General features: G+C 43.5%; 1 protein-coding gene across 1 annotated transcript; it reads left to right on the top strand.

Moving 5' to 3' along the window:
- Positions 1–2,764: 2,764 nt before the first annotated feature.
- mfsd2ab (MFSD2 lysolipid transporter A, lysophospholipid b) lies at positions 2,765–22,678 on the top strand. The gene is made up of 14 exons (XM_064347586.1): positions 2,765–3,005; positions 6,007–6,132; positions 7,572–7,696; positions 12,358–12,481; positions 12,663–12,741; positions 13,174–13,355; positions 13,650–13,740; positions 16,090–16,217; positions 16,406–16,489; positions 18,282–18,365; positions 18,983–19,095; positions 19,426–19,569; positions 20,050–20,226; positions 20,649–22,678. Exons 1-14 carry the CDS (start codon positions 2,916–2,918, stop codon positions 20,701–20,703), a joined length of 1,602 nt encoding a protein of 533 aa, XP_064203656.1. The 5' UTR covers positions 2,765–2,915; the 3' UTR covers positions 20,704–22,678.
- Positions 22,679–23,151: the final 473 nt, after the last annotated feature.

Here is a 23,151-nt window from a genome sequence, read left to right as displayed (position 1 = left end):
CTGAAAACTGCTTTTGTCTCTTTTTTCTTGTTTGAAATGTCAGAAGTGTAAATCACCCTTTAAACACTTCCTTATTTGAACTTGGCCCTGTCTGTCTGTGCATAGATATTCCAGATGGTCAGGTCTTGGTCTTTTTGAGTGGACCCCCCCCCCCCCCCCCCAAGGACAAAGTACATCAGGTAATGTTTGGTCCTTGCTTTCCTTTTGCCTTAAAGCTCTCTCTACTTGATCCATTTTGAAAAGCAGTGACTCAGGGGGTCAGTCTTAAGATGCTGATGGGTGGTTTCTTCAGGTGCTCTAGCCATGCCCCTTTCCCTCCAACTTATTTGTAAGTCAGCAAGACACTTGGTCTAGGCAAGGTTGTTCTTCACATGCTGTAGTCTGTACTTACAAGATGTTGTGTTCTTCTAAATTGTAAGCTACCCTAGATAAGAGCATTTGGTAAATCAATGTAATGCAACATAATGTTGGGAAATGGTCTCCTGAGATGCATTTGCAGTGTGAAAGTTCATTGTGAGACTGGTCTCCGCCTCCTCTGTGCGTAGAGGTCAACTGTTTTAACACGTCTGTGCTGTCTGATATGTTGGAGAATGCCCAAGCTGGCTTCAGGTTTGAGAAAGCAGCTCTCTAGCCTTTCCAAATTTGGCATTAGCACCCTTGATTTCTTGTCTCTCCTTGTCAATTTTGTTACTCAGTTCTGTGAGGTCTTTCAGTGCGCTGGATGGTCTGTTTTGTCGTTATTCATGAGGCAAACCGTAAAACCATGATGTGGAAGTGCTGATGGCTTTGTGACAGCGCTGCAGTGTCCTATACCAAACCTTTGTCTTTCTGTTGACCTTTTTGTGATCCAGTGCATTGTGGGAAGAATGGAATGCAGTTGGCAGAGGGGGCCACCCTGTCCAAAATCTGTCTCCACATCAGACTGGTGCTCATCGTGAGTGACCCGTCCAGGTGCTGTGGTCTGTGGGTTTTTCTTCCCTGCACTTTTCCATGAGTGTACTGTATGTCATCAATTTGACAGCTTCCTTAGGGAGGTACTCCTGTTAAATATTTCTGAACACATGGAGGACCTGTCCTGGTACATTGTGGTATATTTATCAGAATCATGGTATGTTCTGTCCTGCCTGAGGTCTGTGTTTCCCCTTAGATTAGAATTGCTCGGGCAAGATTCAATTAAGCCATTTTCCCCTTATGAACACAGGCGGATGGTCTTGTCAGTTATTTCTCATCTTCAGATCCCTGTTCTTGGCCAGTCAGATAAGATATTCCTCTTGGAGACCTCACAATTCCCCCCCTTTTGAATACTTTTCATTACCATCGTCTCTCATGAACTGCACCATCTTCGTTGCCCCCCTTTTTTTTAAACTCACACAACCACACGGTTATCTTATCTACTATTGACACACTTTAGTTGGAATAGTCAGTTTGAACTTGACCGTTGAAAGTTAAATGGACTTAGTGAAGACATGGGGATTTTAGCAGCATCCTATTGCTTATCTGTGTGTACATGTATCAAACGCCACGTGGCTGACCCTGAGACCTGGACTGACAGCAGTGTCTCTTCAGAACACTGCTCTGTTTGTAAATGAGCATCACCTGACCGTACCGTAAGAAGGACTTCGTTAGTTCTTTTCTTCTTGCTCATTTAAGGCATTCAGCATTTAACGTATTTAATGGCGTCACTAATGAATAAAATGATGCACCTTTTCCAGCCATGCATAAACATAAGTAATATTTCTTGTGCAGCACCGCCAGATAAGTAGCCTACAGTTACCTTTACGTTATCATTTTTAATAATGATTTATTCCATTGAATAACCGTTAACTATTGGTGATTTCTTATACATTTGCATTAATAATTCATCCAAAATATTTTTATTATCATATATTGGTTACATATATAGAGTAGCCTACTAAGGAGCAGAGCGCGCAAGACAGTCAGCGAGTGGATGTTAACATCACCTCCTGGAGCCAATCAGAGTCTAGTCTTTCAAGTAATGTTCTAAGTGAGCAAAATGTATTGTTTTTTCCTTCCACAAACTAATGAAGGTTTTCACCATTATATTCAAACGGCTGAAATCGTTATTTGTCATTTATTCAACTGCGTTCAGTGCCCTAGCTTAGCAGCTCCGATCGCATAGCCTTTAAAAATGTGTGACTGGTGTTTTTGTAATTTCCTTACATGCCTTGGTAGCATTGGCAATAGTTAAAATGTAACACAATCATCTTTCGAAAATTATTATTTACTGCTAATATCTCATAGGCGTGTCTTAACCCCCGAAAATTAACTGGCGAAGAAATTTGACTATTTCACGACCTAATTTGAACACCGAAACTCGGGAGTAGACCTATGCCACTGATTCGTGGATAGTAATATAACTAGGTAGCCTATATTTCAATGCAGAACTTGAATCTTACATATAAATATAGTAGTTTAACAACCTATATAACACTATACGAAGGAAGATGGTAGAGAACCACAACAGCGATGTCAGCTGCTTTGGTGGATTTTACAGCGCGTATCTAGGCTGCTAGGCCTAGGCCTATAGAATTGCCAAATTCTTAAAGACGTAGCCTAATATTTATATTTAAAAAAACCCGTGGCTGGAAAGTCAAAAAGACTATATTTTTGAGAAACATTAGTCATGGCAGCTTCTGCCGTGTAGTGGAGGAATGAAGGGGCGGGGTGGTCTTGTGTGTTCAGAATGAATGACTCAATGAAGGGGCGTGGAGGCGGACCGAACGCTACTACTACATTAACAGTGACACTACCCGATCACATTCATTTCAAACAGGGTCCACGTCACACATTGTTCGGTGTGCTGCTAATTCGTTGTGGTTAAATTAGTATATAAAGTAACAGACGTGATACGGGAATATTTGAGTCAATAACAGTAGCCTAAAGAAAATAATAATATGGCGAAAGGAGAAGGAGCGGAACAATTTTCTGCTACAAGTTTATTACAAAATCGACCAACGAGCCCCGATGGGGTTCGATTAGCGAAGGTAAGCTGGCATTTTCCTTTGATTCATTATTGTTGGCTATTATATTATGGACGTAGGCGGTTTGTTTGTTCCTGGCGAAAAAGTTCAATGTAACGATTAGTAATCAGTCACACTTTGAAGACGAAAAATACTGTCGTAGAATAGTCTTGTGCGAACGCGGCGAGAGTGGATGATATAGCCTAGCCTGTGTCGTCTTTTAAACATTTAATTTCAAAGATTTTTTTCTTGAAATGTTTCTTGAAACGCTGGCCAACGAGGTGGATTCTCATCACACGTATTACTGATAAACCAGTAGGATGGAAATCCACATTCATTTTTCTCACACAGTCATGCAGCCTATATTGAAAACCAGCAGTGGCGTGCATTTTTAACATAGCAATGTGCCGGCTTTAAAGCTATAGTTTTGAATTGCGCTCCAAAAAAGGAAATGTACGACCTTACCAATACACATAGAAATCAGTGTTGCAATATATCATTAAAATTAAAAATGTGCTTCGTTGCTTTTGTTTATTGCATTTGGAAAGTAGCCCATGCTACGCTCCTCTTTCCACGTTGAACGGCTACGTGTCATTTACATCATGAGGGGGGTTGCTTGTCCAGGGGGAATTCTCGATTAAATACGCTTTTCAGTTCATACCCTGCGCTTGGAAACCACCGAACTGGACGTTATTGCGTGGTAACAATAGGGTAGTATTAATTACTGTTGGCTACCTACAATGCTTTATATAGTACTGGCCGTTCTTCTGGAAGTGGCTTAAAGAGTCCCTCCAAATAAATTCGCTCACATTTTCAACCATCACGCCGGGTTTGGAACTAAAATCTTACGGCATTCCTCATTTGTCAGTACATTATTTTGCAGCAAAATGTCCTAATTTTAGGCTAGTGCCGAACGTTTCGTCAGATTTACTTGATATGCAATTACATGGTTATTTGTTTATACACAGTTCGTATATTTCAGTTCTTTATAAATTAACCTGTGCACGTTGATGTCTTGGTTAGAATGAATTTACGTTGATGATAATGTAGAATTGCACACAGCATTGACCTTCATTATCTCGTTTGTAAATGATACATTTTTTCCTCTGAGGTGGAAGTCCTGTAGCCTACTGAAATAATATTCAATGAGTAAATGTTTGAAATGGACATTGGTTTTAACACCTGCAGTGCCTCGACATTTCTTATGGATCGGTCTGATCTATATTGTGTGAAAGATAACTGAATGCTTATGTGTCAGCACACCATATTTGCCACGCAATATATCAAGAATCAAACTCTGAAGCAAACAAAAGAAAGCAGACACTGCAAAGCTTGGATGTTCCTGAAGATGGTATCTTAGTTGCTTTACTGCTCACTTCAGGTGACATCTTCAGTGATTGGCAACTGTATATCAAGGAGAAAACATAAAGCAATTGCTGCCTAAGGCTTAAATATACATCATGGTCCATAAATAGCCTGAAGTACAGAATGAGCAGAAAGGTTAATTATACAGTGTGTCTGCTACTTTGTGGTTTGTATGAAAGTGGCTGTGTCTTCCAGTTTGTAGGTGTCTGTCTTGCTGGTCACTGTAAAAGCTGTTAAAGTTGTGGATGAAATTTGAGACCGTGTGGCCTGTCAAACATTCAAACTGGCAGTGCCAGAAGGCCTCATAGGATTGTAGGGTTGGTTGCTTGGTTGGGAGGTGCCACTTTTTTTATGCTGTTAAATGCCAACTATCCCGGTTAGCACAATCTCAGTTGCTGAGAAGTGAAAAAACCATCTGTCTGCTCGTAAAGCAAAATGTCCTGTTTCCATTTCTTTTAATATGCTAACAACTCAACCTTGTCTGCCACAAGTTTCTTATAGCCCTAGAACACAAGGCAGTAGACTTCCCCGTCACCACAGCAATTTTGTGTGGTGGTTGTTTAACTCTAAGAGCCAAGTTAAAAAAAATTAAAAATATATATATTTATTGAATTATTTTTTGGTTCTACTGCAGGGTACTTTATATCTGATGTCATCATTGTTAACATAACATTGTTTGTAGTGATCAGTTTGTACTGTTGTATATGGGGTGCTTTTTGAGCTCTGTCAAATTAAGTTTGCAACTTTGTCTCATAACTTAGTTTTATCCGTCAAGAAATTAAATGAGAGGTCTTGTAAGATACACCAGCACTGGGTAGAGGCATCTCTAGTTTGTCTGAGGTGGAGGGCGTGCATCCACATCTTTGTGTCGATTTGGGTATACATGTGTGAGAGTGTATGCTCCTGACTGCCATCTGATTTTGGGCTGGGCTGGAATGTTGAACTGACTAACATCCCACTTTTTCGGCCAATCAGTGTCTTAGCTGGGAGGAGCTTGCAGTACTCTGAGGATATGAACAGTAACCTCATTTATTTGCATGCTGCTTTCAGCTTGTAACAAGTCAAACTAGAATACCGTAGTGGATGCCATATGAACTGACATCTTTTAGGTGGGGAATCTCTTTTATAGTTTTTCCAGTTCCCCAGTCTGGTGCATTGAAATGTAGGCTACTGCTATGCCTGAAACCGTGGCTCGATTGTTGTCCAGCAAAGGATAAAGATGATGAGATTATGTCTTGAAACTTGTAGACACACTTACGCTGAATGTCATGGGCTTAGTCTTTAACCTTATGTATTGTGCTGTCTTACCAAATGTGAGACAAACAACTGTTGCATCTTTTACCAGAAAGTTTAGGTGCTTCCCAACTCTTCCAAAATTCTATATGATTTAAAAAGGGTTTAAAATATCTCATATTGGGCCTGAGTGGCTGCTTGTCGTGAACTCAAGAGTAATGGAGTTTTAACATTTAGAATTTGTTGCTGTCTAGTGGATAAATGGATTCATGTAAAAAATGTACATGAAATAAAATGTAATTGGAAAAGTCCTATGAATGCGAGCAATGCATTTCCCAACCCCAAAGTTGTGTCCCCCGCCCCCCCCCCCCAGCTTCTGGAACCTCATGAAAATCACCTCTTCTGATGATTTAATCTTTATTTGCAGGATGAGAAGAAGGGCCGGTTGTCCGTGTGCAATAAGCTGTGCTACGCTGTCGGGGGGGCTCCCTACCAGATCACGGGATGCGCGCTCGGCTTCTTCCTGCAGATATACCTGCTGGATGTGGCTCAGGTGAGTCCTCTCTGAAGCTGCCTGCAGCCTGTCACGCCTCCCGCTGGCTGACTGAGAACAGTGCACGCGCTGTTACGGTACGGGCTGTCCCAGGGGATAGCGAGGCTAGCTCCCTTTGGATGGAGTTAGCGTATCACTGCCTGCCCCCGGGGAGTACAGCCACAGCTTGGGGTGACTGTCGGTGCGAGTTAACAATGGGGGCCTTACTGTGGAAGGATGAATCAGCGGCTCAAGTCTATTGATGTTGAACTCCCAGCGTGCGAGTGTACAGTGTCATTAAGGGGCTACAGAAACTGGAGTTAATGGAGTTGGGCCTTGTTTTAATACCTCTTGACGTTTATCACAATGCCAAGGACCAGAGGGCGTGCTGCCCTTGGCCTCCCACAGTTTGATCTGTAGTAACTTGTGATTCCCTAATTTAATGTTCAGTGTACTGTGCGGTAAGTCAAACATTCTCACTGTTAAGAACAAAGGCTTTTTTTTTGCCCCTGGTGAGAGTGACAAAATGTTCATTTGAAGATCATGTGACTTTATTTAGGCTATGTAATGAAATGCATTGGTGTATTTTGAGGTCTATTTTAAGCCATATATCAGTCAAAAATGCTTGAAGTGTTCAGACTGCATGAACTTTGTGACCTTGGAGTTGTGGCCCCCTAGAGTTACTGTTTGTGAAAGTGCAGATGAGCTGTAAAAGGTTCCAGTTTCATGTTTTATGTTTCGGCAACATTGTTTTGGGAAATTACCAAACAGTCCTGATGTTTTGTAATAGATTTTAACTGTCTATGTTAGATGTGTTTAACCACACTGCTTTTGGGAAATTGGGAAGTAATCATTAGAAGAAAGCAATGACTCAGAACATCGAAATGAAAACCATTTCTGTTCTGCATTTTTCAGCATTATAAACAAAACTTCTGTTTTGGAATGCAACTCACTGGAATCATTGAATGGCGGCCCTCATAGGTGCACAGAAGTAGCCCTAGCTCCTTCTCTAAGTACAGGGCGTGCCTTGCATTACCTTACTGTTTATCCACTGTAGCATTTATTCTGCAGTTGCATTATCGTATCACAAAACTCCATACTCGCGGACATTGTGAGCATTAAAAGCAATATTGACCTCTTATTTACTGTATTTTAATATAACTTAATATAATATAATGTCTAGGGGAGAAATGAAGTAAAGCTGGTTTAAATAGTTATTCAGAATTTCCTTGATCAGCCTTGAGCAATGACAGTATCATGCGTCATGCACAAAGTGGCATCCTGGTTGTCAAACCTTATACTTACTCCACTCTCACTACTTTCACCATGAAAGAGCTGTGTGAACGCCACGTCATGTTACAGTATATTTGCATAGGTGATGTTCAGTTTAGCGGTCTTCAATGTAAACACAGTAACATTTTCAGTGTTAAGGTCTGTAACTGTATTATATACACTGTCAGGTGGACCCCTTCTATGCCTCCATAATCCTGTTCATAGGCCGGGCCTGGGATGCCGTGACGGATCCCACCATCGGGTTCCTCGTCAGCCGAAGCCCCTGGACCCGCTTTGGGAGGATGCTGCCCTGGTAAGTCACCCTTTAGCCTAGCATTGTCTTTTGGACCTGTGCCGCTCGTGTTCTTCCCTTCAAAAGCTGGATGGCAGCCATTTCAAAGGACTTAGAAGGCAGCTTTGGCAGATTTGATTTGGAGGATAAATTGGCAAATGATGCAAATTTGTGTCTCATCACCATTTTCGTAAGGGGTATGCTTAATGCTTCCATTAGGCTTTCTGTCCTGCAGCCATGAATTCCAGCTTGCCAACATTCTCTTTTTGTTGCTATTTTTGTTGGTGGGGGCTGGGACATTGTTGACCCCAGTTGGCTTGGTGATGACACTAATGCGTTTTTGGCCAGGTTGAATTCCTTAGCTGCCGCATTGGTTTCGTCTCACTTTTTGACATCACAGCGAGTTTTTAGCTGTGGCTGGGGTCACAGGCCAGTGCATGTGTTGCCTGTTCAGTGATCTCAGAGCAGTTTCCCTTCCCTGTACTGGTTTATGTTGACCTATAAATCAGGCGAAAATGAGCCGTTAATGAAATATCTGTGTTTCTTTAACAGATATGATATTTTTCCACTTTTGTGGGAGTTTTGCTTAAACTTTGGTTAAATGATTGCGTTTAGGCCTCATTGAACAACCAAATGAACTTACTGATGCTCAATGCCAATGTTAGAACCTCTCTATTAGAACAGTCTTTATGCCATATATGAGATTATAGGAGAGCCAAGACATTTTTATTCTCAATACAAAATAATATTTATCTCTTTAAAAAACTTGTCAAGTAGCTCCCAAATCTCTTTTATTTAAAATTTACGGAGATTTAAAAGGCCAGGAGTTTGCCATTTCCTTAACTGCTTACTAAGAAACTTTGACGTGGACTTGCCAAATACCACGCCTTAATGATAAATGCAGTTCTATTGTGGCGTGGTTTCTTACGAACAGAACCTACAGTTCCTCTTTTTTTTTGTTTCCTCTTCGGGAACTGGGTACCTAGTTTTTACTCTTTGACTATTACACTTGGAGATATAATTTGGAGTGACAAAGTGCCCAGGGAAACAAGATTCCTGGTATTGGGGATTTGGGATACAGCATCACAAACTAAACCAGGGAGCTGACCTCAGCTTTTTAATAACAGGGCATTGGGTAGAGACAAAAGGGACGTCTGTTTCTGATGCTGCTGTTTTGGTTAAGGGCATTTATCCCAGAGATCATGAAAGTATGTCCTGCCTTCTACCACACAACCCCCCACACCCCCCCACCCCCGGTCCCCTCTCACACACAAGAGCATGTCTGTCAAAGAGGTTTTCCCTCATTCTTAATGTGAAACGATTGTATTCTCAACTGAAAATTCAGTCATCTGCTACTTGTGCAATGACTGTATGTCCGGTCACTGGGTTGTATTTGACAAACCAATACTGTGTGTCGCCAGAGCAGTACTGCAATTGGTGAGCAGAATTCTGGGACATGTCTATTTGTACATTTCAACATCTATAGCTCATTGAACCCACATATGACTTTGTGAGGGAAAACTACTGTAAAGTCACTGTGGTGCCACTGTCTTAGTGCAAGTACAGTAGACTGAGTCGTTGGGAAGCGATAAACAATAACTTAAATATTGAGCTCTTATCCACGGCATTATCACAGACTACATTATGGAGAAATGTGTTTTAAATGGTGTAACAAAGTGAAGAAACAACCACAACAAAGCAATCAATCACCTAGAACCATGATGGTTTGTCAGTAAAGAGATGACCCAATGCAACAGCCCTGTGACTTCTGTATAGCGGTGTAGTGTTATAGATCATAAGTCTATGTGAGGATTGCACTTGAGAGAATGGAAGAACCAAACCAAGGTGAACCAAAACAACTCTTTGTGTGTACAGTAAGCATCTCGAGGACCTTTCTTGAGCTGACCCCATTTAAGGAGTCCCCCCTCATTGTTTTCATTGTTCTATGGGAATTGGGGGCAGCGCGTGCGATTATCTCCCCAAACAATCCCCCTCCCTTTTGCCGCATTAGGAAGTGTGCTAATTTTGAATTAATGAACAGTGTTGTTTGGCATCCGTTACATTTTTTTTAAATCCTTGATTGGCTGTATTTAGAAAGGCCGACTGGATGTCAGTGACATGTTTGGAAGAGGCACCACCAATCCTCTCCCCTCTCCAGCTATCTGTAACTCTTAGAATAAATTCTTAGACGTTGGAATGTTCAAATTGAATATTCCTCAGTAGAATTCCAAAATCAGCCAGGAAGGATGTTCAAGAAGAACAAAGTACTTGTATATCAGTTCCTAAAAAAAGAGGACCAAAATATGAGAAGTATGGTTTTACTGGCACCGGAAAAGGTATGAAATCAGGGGAGGGGGGGTGTGGCTTGGGGTGTGGCTTTTGCCGAAGGCGGTGGAGGAGCATGCACGTGGGGGGAGGGGTAGGGGAGGGCTTTGTGTGTGCTCTACATGCGTGAATGCCAGTTGGTGCAGCCCACAACACACCACCGTTTTCTTCCAATGAGAGCGAGCGCTCTTTCAGAACTGGAGTGTGGAATCTGTGGGGTTACTTCAGTTCACTTGCATAGCTCAGCGTAGCGCTACCTAAACCGCCATGGAAAACTTTAACTGGGCTGCTGAAGTTGTTTTTTTTTTTTTTTTAATTTCAGAATAACTGCACTCATTCTTATTTTTATATTCTGAAATTGTTTTTATTTTAAGCGGTGTTCTTCTGTGCTGATATCTGTAGACTGACGGGATCTCTTATGCACATTCACCTTCACTTCTTTTCATTTTAAATTGCAAATTCTGTATCAGCCTGCTAAAGTTAGGGCATGTACAGACATTACAAAGAATGATAAGCTGCTTGATTTTCCTTCTGGGGAACATAAACAATAAACCGAAAAGTTTTTTTTATTAAGTAACAATGAGCAAGCCCTTTGTGTGTGTGTGTGTGTGTGTGTGAGTGTGTGTGTGTGTGTGTGTGTGTGTGTGTGTGTGTGTGTGTGTGTGTGTGTGTGTGAGAGTGTGTTGTGTGTGAGTGTGTGAGTGTGAGTGTGAGTGTGAGTGTGAGTGTGAGTGTGACAGAAATAAATGGCTGTGTGAAAACAGTTTCTAGCCTTTTGAGCTAAAACAATACAAACGTCCTGCAAGGACTGTTCTCTAGATAACCAAGTTTCAGAGAACTAAAATCAAACCTGGGTTTGAAACGTGATCTGTGACACCTTAAGGGGCAGCTGTTGATGCATACAGTACGGTAACTACAGAACCTAACATCCCATTAAAGGGAATGGTGGAGGGCATGTTGGCTGCCAAGTCATTTTGGACAGATTCTAAATTTGTGATCGGAGCTTTGGTATAATTAGAGGTTCTAGAATACCACGTTCCCTGCTTGTACATTCATTCAGGTCGTCAGTTTAGGCAGGGGCTTCATTTCTACATCTAGTAATTTTATATCTTTGCGCTTTTGGCAACACCACACCTACCACCTATTCATTGCTTAGGCATGCGAAGTGGGGGATCATTACAGTCTTAAGAGTCTTCATTACAGACTCTAAACGCAACAGGAATAATAGGCTTAATCAGACCAGGTTCAACTAAAACCCATGGGAAGTGCTTGGTCCGAAAGTGCAAAAGATTGAAAGATTACCTTGTATAGACCAAGCCGTTAGATTATGTGCTTTATTTTTCTTAATGACCACACTGCTACCAAAAAGTTTCACAACCATGTGATCTTGACCAGCTCCACAAGATAAATAAAAGTACTTGTTAAAATCAGCGCAGTTCTGGGCACATCGAATGTGACTTGTAATAATAGCCCATTGTGCCCGTACATTTCCAGACCTTATTTGGGAGTAGATGCAGTAACACGTTTGCATATCTTGGTATTGTTAAATTTGGCAATATAAAGTGCGTGCGTGTTGAGTCATGCAATGAATATGTGCACATATTTCACATTGCTTAATGTTCCGTGGTGAAGAAGGAAGTGGCGGATCTCAAAAAGTGCGGTGCTGTGGGGAGAACTTCCTCGGTCGTCATCACTTCCAGGGTCTCCCATAACTCTCCACTGACGTCATGGCCAGCCAGAGCACTACTGCTCTGCGCGTGTGTGGGTTTGCGTGTGTGGGGGAAGACCTACTCCAAACGCTGCGTGCCGGTGTCAGAACTTTCAGCGTCAGTGTTTTAAAAAGAGATAGCGCCAGCCTAAAATGATAATGCCACTTTTTAAAAATCTATTACTTTTTCTTGGTGTTCTTTATTAGGAAATAGATTACCCTCTACAGCAGTCTTGATTTTGTTGCTGGTTGTTGGTTCTCTTTGGTCACATGACTGCGCTGAATAATGTATTGAAAAAAGGCTGCAATTATGGCAAAGCAAAAGGAGAAAAATGTGATTCTATGTAGGAATGTCCCCTAATGCCCTTTATTTTTTTTACTTAATTCTCCTGTGTGTGACTGCTTTGCCATGTCTGTTACTGTGCAGTCATTTTGAGTGCCAGCATGGTGCTGGAGCAAGGTTATGCTTGTGGTACAAGTTAAGCAGCTTTGTGGGATACTGGATAAATATGCTGCAAACGTTGACTGTAATAGTCTGTGTATATTGCACATTAATTACACATGTTTATTCAAAAATGTTTCAATATTTTGCTGTTTTGAGCGCATGAAGCACCATTACTTAATTTTACGTCTTTTGCAAATCCTGCAGGATTGTGCTGTCCACCCCATTTGCGGTGCTATGCTACTTCCTGATCTGGTACGTCCCTCCTTTCGAGCAAGGCAAGGTCATCTGGTATCTGGTCTTCTACTGCCTCTTCCAGACCCTTCAAACGGTAAGTCCCTGTCGCTGTGAAACAGCCACTCTGCACATTGTCCTCCACACAAGAGTCTGCCTAAAGAACCTCCATAAAGCGCGTGCTTGCTGCTCAGTGTTAATCTGCGCTCAGTGCAGGCACGGCCGGTCTCTCCACTGTGACGCTCACTTGCTCTGTGTGTCCGTGTCCTCCTCCACAGTGTTTCCACGTGCCTTACTCCGCCCTCACCATGTTCATCAGCTCCGAGCAGAAGGAGCGGGACTCCGCCACTGCCTACAGTAAGTGACAGAGAAGAGTTTTAATTCAGACGCCATGGAAACCGCTTAGACGTGGGCTTCTTTCCCAAGGCCAAGATTCAGGGTTGTCTCTCAGGGGCCCAGCGTATGTGTGTGGTGTATAAATGAAAGGGGTCACCAACAGGACCACAGTGCTGGACACATTGATGATTGATGGTCCACTGCTACTGAAGTCTATTCAGTAGCTTACTAAAATGTTTAATGTTTGTGTGAGTGAACCTGGAAAACCCTGAACTAGGTCCAGAAAAAGTCAATTGGATTATTAAAAATGTCAGGTAATTAGACCATATGCATGGAAAATGAAAACCTCTGGTTTTACCTGGGAAGATGCCTGAGATCTGCACATTTTTTTGTGTTGTCACCATGTTCTGGCTGTTGGCATTAAAAGTAACTGACCACTTCTTCTCCTCTCAGGAATGACGGTGGAGGTGCTGGGCACGGTCATCGGCACAGCCGTCCAGGGCCAGATCGTGGGCGGGGCAAACGCACCCTGTAACCCAGGCGATTTAGCGCTTCTGAATGGGTCCAATTCCTCACTTCCGCAGACGGGACCCGATGTCAACATCACCCAGCCACACATTTCTCTGACTCAAACGGTACTGCTCTCCAGCTTGATATGGGTTCTACTAATTACTAGGCTAAAAAGATATAAAAGAAATCATATCGTCATAGTATGTCAGTCACTTATATGCAATAGGCGAAATTCTGTAAACATTTAACCATTCAGTCTTAAATGTTTCTGACGTTGGCTTTGTTTGTTTGTCAAAGCACAACTGCCATTCTGGGAAATGGAGTTTCCCGGTTCCCATGTTTCAACTGAGTTTCAAGTTACGTGTCTCTGCCGTTGTTGTAGTTGGCCAACTGTTTCCTATGCGCTTGTTTCCCGGCAGAGAGAAGCGTACATGATTGCATCAGGTGTCATCTGCATCATCTACATCCTGTGCGCAGTCATCCTGTTCTTTGGGGTGAGGGAACAGAAAGGTGAGGAACTGGCTTGATAGTGAAGTGAATTCACTTTATTAGCAATGGATGCATGTATTACGTAGAGATTCTGACATACAGGGACTGTAATGTTTTGCATAATAGAAGTTACAAACTCAGCCATCAATCATAATTATTGAAGGAGTAGAATTTTTCTCAGCAAAAATAATAGTCTTATTCATACCAATGAAATGGTATGATTTGAGTGGGAGGCATTTTGCCAGACAGAAAATTCCACAGGACCAGGTTAATTAGTGCTGACATAGGGTGGGAAGGGGTGTGGAGTGGCAACAGGCCTACTATTGGTTCAGTTTACTGCCCAGACGGAACCCCCCCCTGCCTCATTGGCCACCCCGCGTTTGCATATTTATGAAGGTAACTTGGTGCCGAGGACCTCAACAGGCCCGGCTTTGTGGACTTTGAGAAACGATTCATTGCCAAAGGGGTGGGGGGGGGGTGGAAATACGCATCTGATTCGGTCTGCAGTGAGAGCTCTCTCTATAGCCGCGTTTCCACCACAGGAACTTTCCCCAGGAACTAGGAACCTTTTGAGGAACTCAGTGCGTTTCGACCGCAGGGACCTGGGTCTAAATTAAGTTCTGGGGACTTTATTTTACCCCAAAAAAAGTCCCTGCTCGGGGGGTAGTACTTTCCAAAAGTACCGGAACCTTTGGGGTGGGGCGCAACACTGAATATTTCTGATTGGTCGACTACTCGCAGTATTTTATTTCAACCGCCATTTAAAAAAATCTGCAGCCGCAAACCGATTTATTTTCATAATAATAACTTGAATTCAAACGTGTATGTTATGCGGCACAGTAGCCTACTTTTGGCTATAGCCTGCCAATGTCTTGGAACAGATGAGAAATTAAGATCGAGGATTATAACGTGTGCTCTTCTGTTCTTTTCTTGCTTTAGTATTCGTTTTATAAAATGCTAAGCATTCGTGCTGGGACAGCATATTACGGACCAAAACATTCAAACGGTTTAATTCGGTTGCTGAATATTTTCTTCCGCATTTTCTTTGTTAGCCCGTTATAATTGACTCAAAACATTTGATACAGTTGTATGAGGTATGCGGTAGTTCTGCGTAATTTACATTGGTGATACAGTAAAAACAAACTGGAAATCACCATCCACAGTTTTTGTCAGGGTAAAATAACAGGTTCATTCTAGTAATCGTCCCTTTTGATTTTTCAGACTGCCACAATTTTACGCTGCGATTCTTCAATTCCACAAAAAGACCAGACTATGGACTAATTTATGGTGCATGGTTCGCATCTGGAGGGCACACTGCTGCTCCGCTAGCAGTAACTTTGAAGGAAAGCAAACGGTGGCTGTACCACTGCAATATTAAAATTTTCACGCAAGTCCGAGTTTTCATTCTATTTATCATTGTCATTTTGCGATTAGCCTATATGGAATTGACGAGAGATAAGTAATAAAACAGCAAATTGTTTACACGTGTGCATGTTTTCTGCTGTTATGAAGTGTTTGGAGGAATCATGAACCTCATTCAAGACAAAAGTAAGTCCATAAAATAGTCATGTGTTGGTATAAACCGTGTATATCATTGTGATAAACCTCGGCTGTCCCAAGTATTAGAACTAATGAGGTACTTCGTGGTAATGGGTACAAAGAATCATATGACGGTGAGACAATTCAATTTCAGGTGGGCTAATGTCAATCTTCAAGTATAACCTACGTGGAAAGAGAACCATTGTGAAGGAACCTTTGTTCGGTAAAGTGTTAAGTGGAATGAAAGCCTCCGATTGGAACGTCGGTTTTAGAAAATAATGTAGGCTACTTCGGTGGTAGTATGGGGTTACAGAAGAAATCATGTGACAGATGGACCGACGACGACGTCGCTTTTTCATACGTCAGCGGGCTAATTTGCCTAATCTCTGCGGGACTTTAGACCGCGGTGAAAACGCAGACAACCATTGGCTGAAGGAACCTTTTAGTTCCTTGAAAAGTAGTTCCTGGGATGAAAAGTTCTGGGTACTTTGGGTGAAAACGCGGCCTATGAGAGCCGTCTGCACAGCACTAATGAGTCCTGTGTTGCGCCTGAGAGAGTTCCCCTCCCTGTCTGGCTGTACCGCCCCTTCCAGTTAACAGCATTACTAATTGTATTTACATTAAGCCTACGCCAGCCACGCCTCGCGCGTCCAGGAAACGCCCTCTGCTGACCGCCGTGTGACTAAATGGCGACGGCGTCGTTTCTGTTGAAATTGCGTGACCGCAGTGGAAGCGCCTCACGCCCTTCTCCAGCCCACAGGCCTGGCACCACAGCGCTGTGTTCTCATCCCGCTCCCCCCTCTCTCTCTCTCTCTCTCTCTCTGCCTCCAGAGGCCGGACGCCCGAGCCACAAGTCCGAGCGGCCCATGTCGTTCTTCCAGGGCATGCGGCTGGTGATGGGCCACGGGCCGTACGTCAAGCTGGTGATGGGCTTCCTCTTCACCTCGCTGGCCTTCATGGTGGGTGCCCCGCAGGCTCCCGGACTGTTTTTCCCGGTCCTTGTGGTTTCTCCCGTTCCTCCCCGAGCGTGAGATGTTGGTTTTTCCGCCTCTGGCACCCGTGCGCCGGGGACGGTTAAGCCTGCCGGTAGCTGGCGCGTGCCGTGTGTTCCGAGGTTGCTTATTGGCTTTCCTGTTTCCCCTCACAGCTCCTGGAAGGGAACTTTGCGCTGTTCTGCAGCTACACCTTGGGCTTCAGAAACGACTTCCAGAACATCCTGCTGGTCATTATGGTAAGGTGTTATTCATTAAATATACTTTCTCTTTTGTGTGCTGCCTTGCAGATGAATAAAATAGAAGAAGGCCACACCTAAGGCTTAGTCCAACCGGAGCCTGCCTTGAGGGTTGAGGGAGTTTGTAGGGTATTAAGCCCTAATTTTTTTTTCTTACTGTTCTTTGAGATCACTTATTATTTTGACAGAGACATGGTGTACTTATGAAAGCCCTATGATCCTTCACTTTATGGTTATTGCAGTTTATCCTTGTGTGGCGTTTCTGAGAACCCCACCTATTCAAGACGTTGTCAGATTATAGAAAAAGCAGGATTACTTTACCAAATCCAAGAAAGAATTTCACATATAAGACGTTTTTCCCATAACCTCAAAACCTCCTTGTCCTACATTAAAAACATTATATAAATCCCAAAAGAATGACTTCTGCAGAGAACACATCTTTCCACTGCACTTCCTCCACCCGTTATCCCACTTCCCCTCGATGGCGTGGGTTGCCCTGTGTAGAAAAAAGGAACCTGTACAACACAACAACACTTCAAAAAATAAGAAAAGATCAAGGAGCTGGTGTGCGAAATGTTCAATAAGGTTCCTTTTTGGAGTGCAACTGGCTGCAGGAGTTGACAGTACAGAGTTACCGCCCACAGGATGTATAGCAGCCGATTATCAGCAGATCCCCAGATATCGGGTTAGCTCCGCCAGATGCCCGGCTATGCATAATTTAGTTAATCTGATTGGTTAGGTCTATCGCTCAAATTGTTGAGTCAGATTTTTAGAAAGCGGCGATTTTCCCGCCGTCTGTGGCCGAGTCGAGGGGCTCGGCTCCCCGGGCAACTGAACCTGCAGCCCAGCGAGATTTTAGGGGTGAGAGGACGCTCTATTGTTGCTTATGGGAACGCCGCAGTCCGCTGCTGATAAAAGGAAGAAAAGGCCGAGCTGCAGGGAACAGAGCGGGCTTTGTGTCAGAGCCTATCCATCACCGAAACCATGGGAAACCATCCCCACCCTGCCCCCTCTGTGCCCCACCCCTCCCACTTCTTTACCTCTCTTTTTTTTTCTTCTTTTTTTACTGTTCTAGATTTCTGAGCTGAGTTGTTATGTACAGGTGTTGCGATGAGTGAATGTAAGGAAGTAGTCGGGTTTCACAGTTGAATAGAAACACTTGAATAGTGATATGATTTACCAGCGCTAGGTAGGGGCTTTACCTTGTGAAGAAAATCTTGGGGTTGACGTAACATGACTTTATTTGGACAAGTGAGAAGGGCAGATTGGCGTGTGATTAGCACGCTGTGGCTACGTGCTCTTCCTCGCGGTGTCTGCAGAGACTGGAAGTGTGGGTCGTGTCTGGCGTATGTTGATGCACGCAACAGAGGTTATCTGATCCTGCCACACTGGAAGACGTAATGTCTGCCTCGGCTGCGTGCGATGGCCCATATTGTCTCTCGCCTCAGCCTGAAGCCTGGAGCCCGTTGTCTCAGGCGCTCACTGGCAGTGCTTTGATGTCATTTAGGGATCCTCTTTGTGCTCCGGGGGACTTGGGTAACGACCCCTGTGGAATTTTGACGACTCGGTTGGAATTTGGGAGGGATCCCCCCTCTTGATCATTGTCCCCCACTGAATCTGGGGTTTTGTTCTGCATTGTAGCCCCAGGCACCAATGTTATCAATGAACCCTACCCTCTGAAAAACTCATGATGATGGCATTGATGATCTGCTGAATTTGCTCATTTTTACCGCTCTGAAAGAGGAACCGACTCTAAACATTTCTGCCTTTTTTCCCCCCATTTCCCCTCCAGCTTTCTGCCACGCTCACCATTCCGTTTTGGCAGTGGTTCCTCAGCCGCTTTGGGAAGAAGACGGCCGTTTACTGTGGAATCTCAGTGAGTGCATTCAATTTGAATTTGGCAGTTGGAGTGTCACATATCAGGCCACTAAATGAAAGAAAGAAATCGGAAAACAAACTGAAATATAGTTTGTTTTGGCAGTTTGCCACAAAATAGTCACTGATGTGATTATCGCAATGAAGTTGCTCATAATCTTATGATCTTATCCGGTCTGACACGTAAGCATTACCTTCAGAGAATAACAGCACTACCTGCTGGCTGTTCGTAGGAAACCTAGATGATAAACCGGCTTTCATTCTCGTTTAGTTAGTAAGAAATTCTACGAATGCTATTCTCGTCTGACAATTGAGGCCCTGGGCACACTTCAAAATGGCTGTCATTTACATAGCAGTTACATTGCCTGTTGCCCAGTAATGGTGGCTGTGTTGCCTTGATAGAATTTCTTTTCTTCCAACTTTTTCAGCATGTGAAAATTGCTAATATTAGCTAATATTTACTCCGAGCTTTAACTCCCTTTGGTGAACCAGGTTTAAGTACTGGGTGGGCCCCATTCTGAACCCTCGGGGAAAGGTGTACAAATGAACCTGCTTTTGATATGATGTATGCCATGTTCATTGAGCAAACAAACGATGCAGATAATCTTCTCCCCGCAGTCAGTCATACCTTTCATGATTCTGATCGTCTGCGTCAAGAGCAACCTGGTGGTGACGTACGTGGTGTCCTTCGCTGCGGGGGTCAGTGTGGCCGCTGCCTTCCTCCTGCCCTGGTGAGCCAAGCCGCTGACCACGCCCTCTCTGGGCTCAATGCCCTCATACACCGACTGCTTCCTTCATGGTCCTTCAGCAGGTTACCTTTGAATAGGGTGACAGATCAGAACAGTGTTACTCTGTTTGGCCTGCTGGTTGGATGAGGTTTTGCATTTATTTTTGTCTGAAAACCCTTTCGATCTGAATAGTTTCTGAAAGGACAGATGAAGCATGTGAGCCTTGCATTGTGTATTTGTGAATTATTGGTGCACCCAACCAAAAGCTTTTGGGGCTTCTCTTTGTGGGGTTTGTGGCCGTCCCTGATGGAGTCTGTGCCTTTCTCATGGCAGGTCCATGCTCCCTGATGTCGTGGATGATTTCAAGGTGAAGAACCCGGACTCTCATGGGCACGAGGCCATCTTTTACTCCTTTTATGTCTTCTTCACCAAGTTCGCCTCTGGCGTGTCTCTGGGCATCTCCACCCTGAGCCTCGAGTAAGTAAATCCTTCACCCCCAACACACACACTCACAACACAGACAGCATAACACAACACACACACACACACAGACACACACATGCGCACATGCAACACACACACATCTTGTCCTGAATCTGTACAGCACAAAATGAAATGTATGTGGGTGCTTGATTAGCATGTGAGAAACTCCAGGCTTTGATGTGAGATTTAGAACTGAAGTGCTAGATGGCCTTACTGTCCTTAATGTAACTGCTCAAGAGCATTACGTTTCATTGCCTTTTGGCCTGCTTTGACTTTTCTGCAGGAATTGGATATCAATGGAGGTTTAGTCCAGTAAGCTTAACACATGATTTAAACACATGATTTAATGGCTCCTTTAGGTCACTGGGCTTTGTGTGACACTTTAACTACTCGTTTACTGTGGCTGATCACGCGGTTAGTGGACACGATGTCCATTTGAATTCCCTTGCCTAAACTCCCTCTCTGTGTAAACAGTTTTGCAGGGTACATCACAAGGGGCTGCTCGCAACCTGCAGCTGTGGACTTAACCCTGAAAATGCTGGTCTCCCCGGCTCCCATTGTGCTCATCATCCTGGGCCTGATCATATTTAAGACCTACCCCATCGACGAGGTGACGCGACAGGGCAATCGCAAGCTGCTACAGGAGATGAGGTGAGGACCTTGGTCGTACTGTACTGTACTCACACGGGCCACGTATGCTTTCCTTTGAGGCCGCCCAGGCCCTCGTGAAGCTTATTCTCATTGTGCTGTAGTCAAACATAAGCACTAGAGGATCCCTATAAGAGAATGCGAATAAGTGCGCTTCTGAGTATGCACATCGACAGGAGCCTGATCCCTGGTTTCATTAATGGCTCATTAGGTCACTGAGTGCATTTGGCGTTCTGTTTTCAAGAAAGCCTGTAATAATATCAGTGTGTACTGGGCACTCTTTAAGCTTCCTGTACTTCTCCTGCGCGTCGGCTCCATTGGCCTCTGCGGGTTGAGCGCCCCGCGTAGTCGCTGAGCCACAGAAGCAGCCCTCCCGTCGTCGCTGTTGGTCCTTTGTAACACCAGGCGGCGCTCTCTTTCCACAGGGACAGCGAGCAGGACTCGGAGACGGACTCCACCGAGCTGGGCAACATGGCGTAGGAGCCGCGGCGGCGGACGTGAGCCTCCGGGCGCTTGCGCTGCGTGAGCGAGCGCAGGGTAGGGCCGCGGAGGAGCGAGGAAGACTCCGGAGCCGCGGTGCTGCCCATGAACAAGCCCTGCAGGCCTTCGCGGGAGACGCCTTCCAGGCCCGTCACCTCCGGGAGCCCTCGGACCGTTCATGGCCGAGGCCACTGGAGGCTCCGTCTTTTTGTCGTTTCTTGATTTCGTTGCACAAAACTTCGTATTGTGATACTGCTTTTGTATTGTTTGTTCTTGTGTGTGTTTTCTGTCGCCAATCATGGTGGCAAGGTATCTGAAGTCTATTGGACCCCTGGGCACCCAAACCATGAATTGGGTAAACTTGAAATTACACTAAAGTTGTAGCTTTGTGTTGGTGTCGAGTCTGTGTCATCCACAGTAAGAGAACTCGGCCTCCCTTAGACTTCAGTTTCGCGGGTGCATGTTCATTTTGCGAGTGATCCAGACGTACTTAAAGGTACAATGTGGTACTTAAAAGCGTCAGTGAAGTTGAGGACCATTCTACAACCAGAAACAGTGGTTAAAGCGATGCATGCCATCGTGGGCAGAAGCACCACACCCAGCACAAGCCTGTGAATGAACAGGTAGCTCTGGAAATAAGCAATCAATTATGTTTTTGTTGTCGGTGGAAGCAAAACAAAATGTGTTTGCTCAGGTCAAAACTGGTTTTTAATGAAAGTGAAAGTGGAGCGAGTCTTCTACTAATCATCCAGTAAGAAAACCTCCTTACTGATGGAGAAAAATCTCTCTTCAGAATTCTCCATTCTTGCCACGGAGGATGACACATCTAACATAAAGACCAACACTGTAAAGCACGCTTTTGCACAGCCCACACCAGAATCATGGGCTTTATTTTATGGGACATAAAAGAAACTACATACAGTTGAACCTACATAATGTAACCTTTTGGGTGACCAATTCCGATAATGTCTGAAAAAGTCTGACATTATTTAAATATTTATTTAAAATAAGTATTTAATTTTTAAAAATTGAGATGATTACGTTTGATGTACAGTTGTACTCTTGTAATTGTTGCAATTCCCTGTTTTCCTATTTATTTAGTGTACGATAGGCTGTGTTCTCTGATGGAACTGTAAAATTTTTGGGATGAAACTGCTTGGATGCGGGTGGGGGGGGGGTACCTGCTTAAATAACAAAAAAAAGTATTTGCATACTGTATCAGTGTCTAGGAGGGTGTCAAAGAGCTTTAAATGTAATCAAAGAAAGGATCTGTATTTATACACACACACACATCACAAATGCCTGTTTATTTTAGCACCCGTACGTGCACAGCCATCTCGTGTCGGTATAGCTGTGTTTTCTGAGGAAAAGCACAGTCGTCAAACCGTGAGATGTGAGAGTTGGACAACTTAATGTGTCATGTAGTCTCCCATTTTGTGGAGGAATTCCTATGAGATCTCATATTGGAGAATGTCACCTTTTATTGGCCCTTTAGTGAGGCATTTTGTAGTTTACGATAATCCAATATTGGATTATAATCCGATATTGAACAACATACAACTGCATCTTTAAACTGTGAATATAAATAACAAATCATAAATAACATATGTCATACACTAGTATTGTCAAACACATTAATAAACTCATTAGTATTGTGTTTTGAATAAAAACATTTATTTTGGAGGAGGAAAAAGGAGAAAACTTTTGGGAATAAAGCCTTTTATTTTAATAAACCTTATTAAACTCTTTTGCTTTGTTGTGAAGACCTTTTGCCAAATGTACCCGGTGCTCTACAAATGGGAATCCACTAGAATTCGCAGTGATTCATGGTGTACAGCTGCTGTGTATATGTACTGTAAATATTGTAAGAAATATGTAAATATGTCACTTTTTGAAAAATGTGTGGTGACTAATTGGTATGTACATTTGTGATTTAATTTATAACTACATGTTAATAAATACTAATTGGTATAAATGTGTTTCTGTGACTTAATTCTAATTTACGGATATTATCAGAAAATTAAAGAAATCTAGTTTACACTTCAATCACTTGGGGGTGCACAGTTCAGTAGTACAGGCCGTGATCCTACAAAGATCAGGGGACTGCCAAAAAGTTCAGCATCTTTTGGCTCTGGACGTATGTAGTTTGGACGGGGGAGGGAGGGGAGCAACCTAATTAGCTAATATTGCTAGTAATTTCTGTATGATGAATTTAGATTAGATTAGGGTAGCATTGGTGGTGCAGTGGGTAGCACTGTTGCCTCACAGCAAGAAGGTGTGAGTGAATGATGTGTGTGCCCTGCAATGGACAGCCTCTTGCCCAATGAATGCTGGGATCCAGCACCTCCCGCAACCCTGACCAGGAATAAGCAGGTATAGATAATGGATGGATGGAAGAATTTAGATTGACTGTACATTGGTAAGCGTGAATAACCGACTGCGCAAACC

This window comes from Anguilla rostrata, chromosome 8 (genome assembly GCF_018555375.3).
Source record: "Anguilla rostrata isolate EN2019 chromosome 8, ASM1855537v3, whole genome shotgun sequence".
Classification (NCBI taxonomy): Eukaryota; Metazoa; Chordata; class Actinopteri; order Anguilliformes; family Anguillidae; genus Anguilla; species Anguilla rostrata.
Note: the sequence above shows the minus strand (reverse complement) of the source record. Positions and strands in the feature narration are given on the sequence as shown.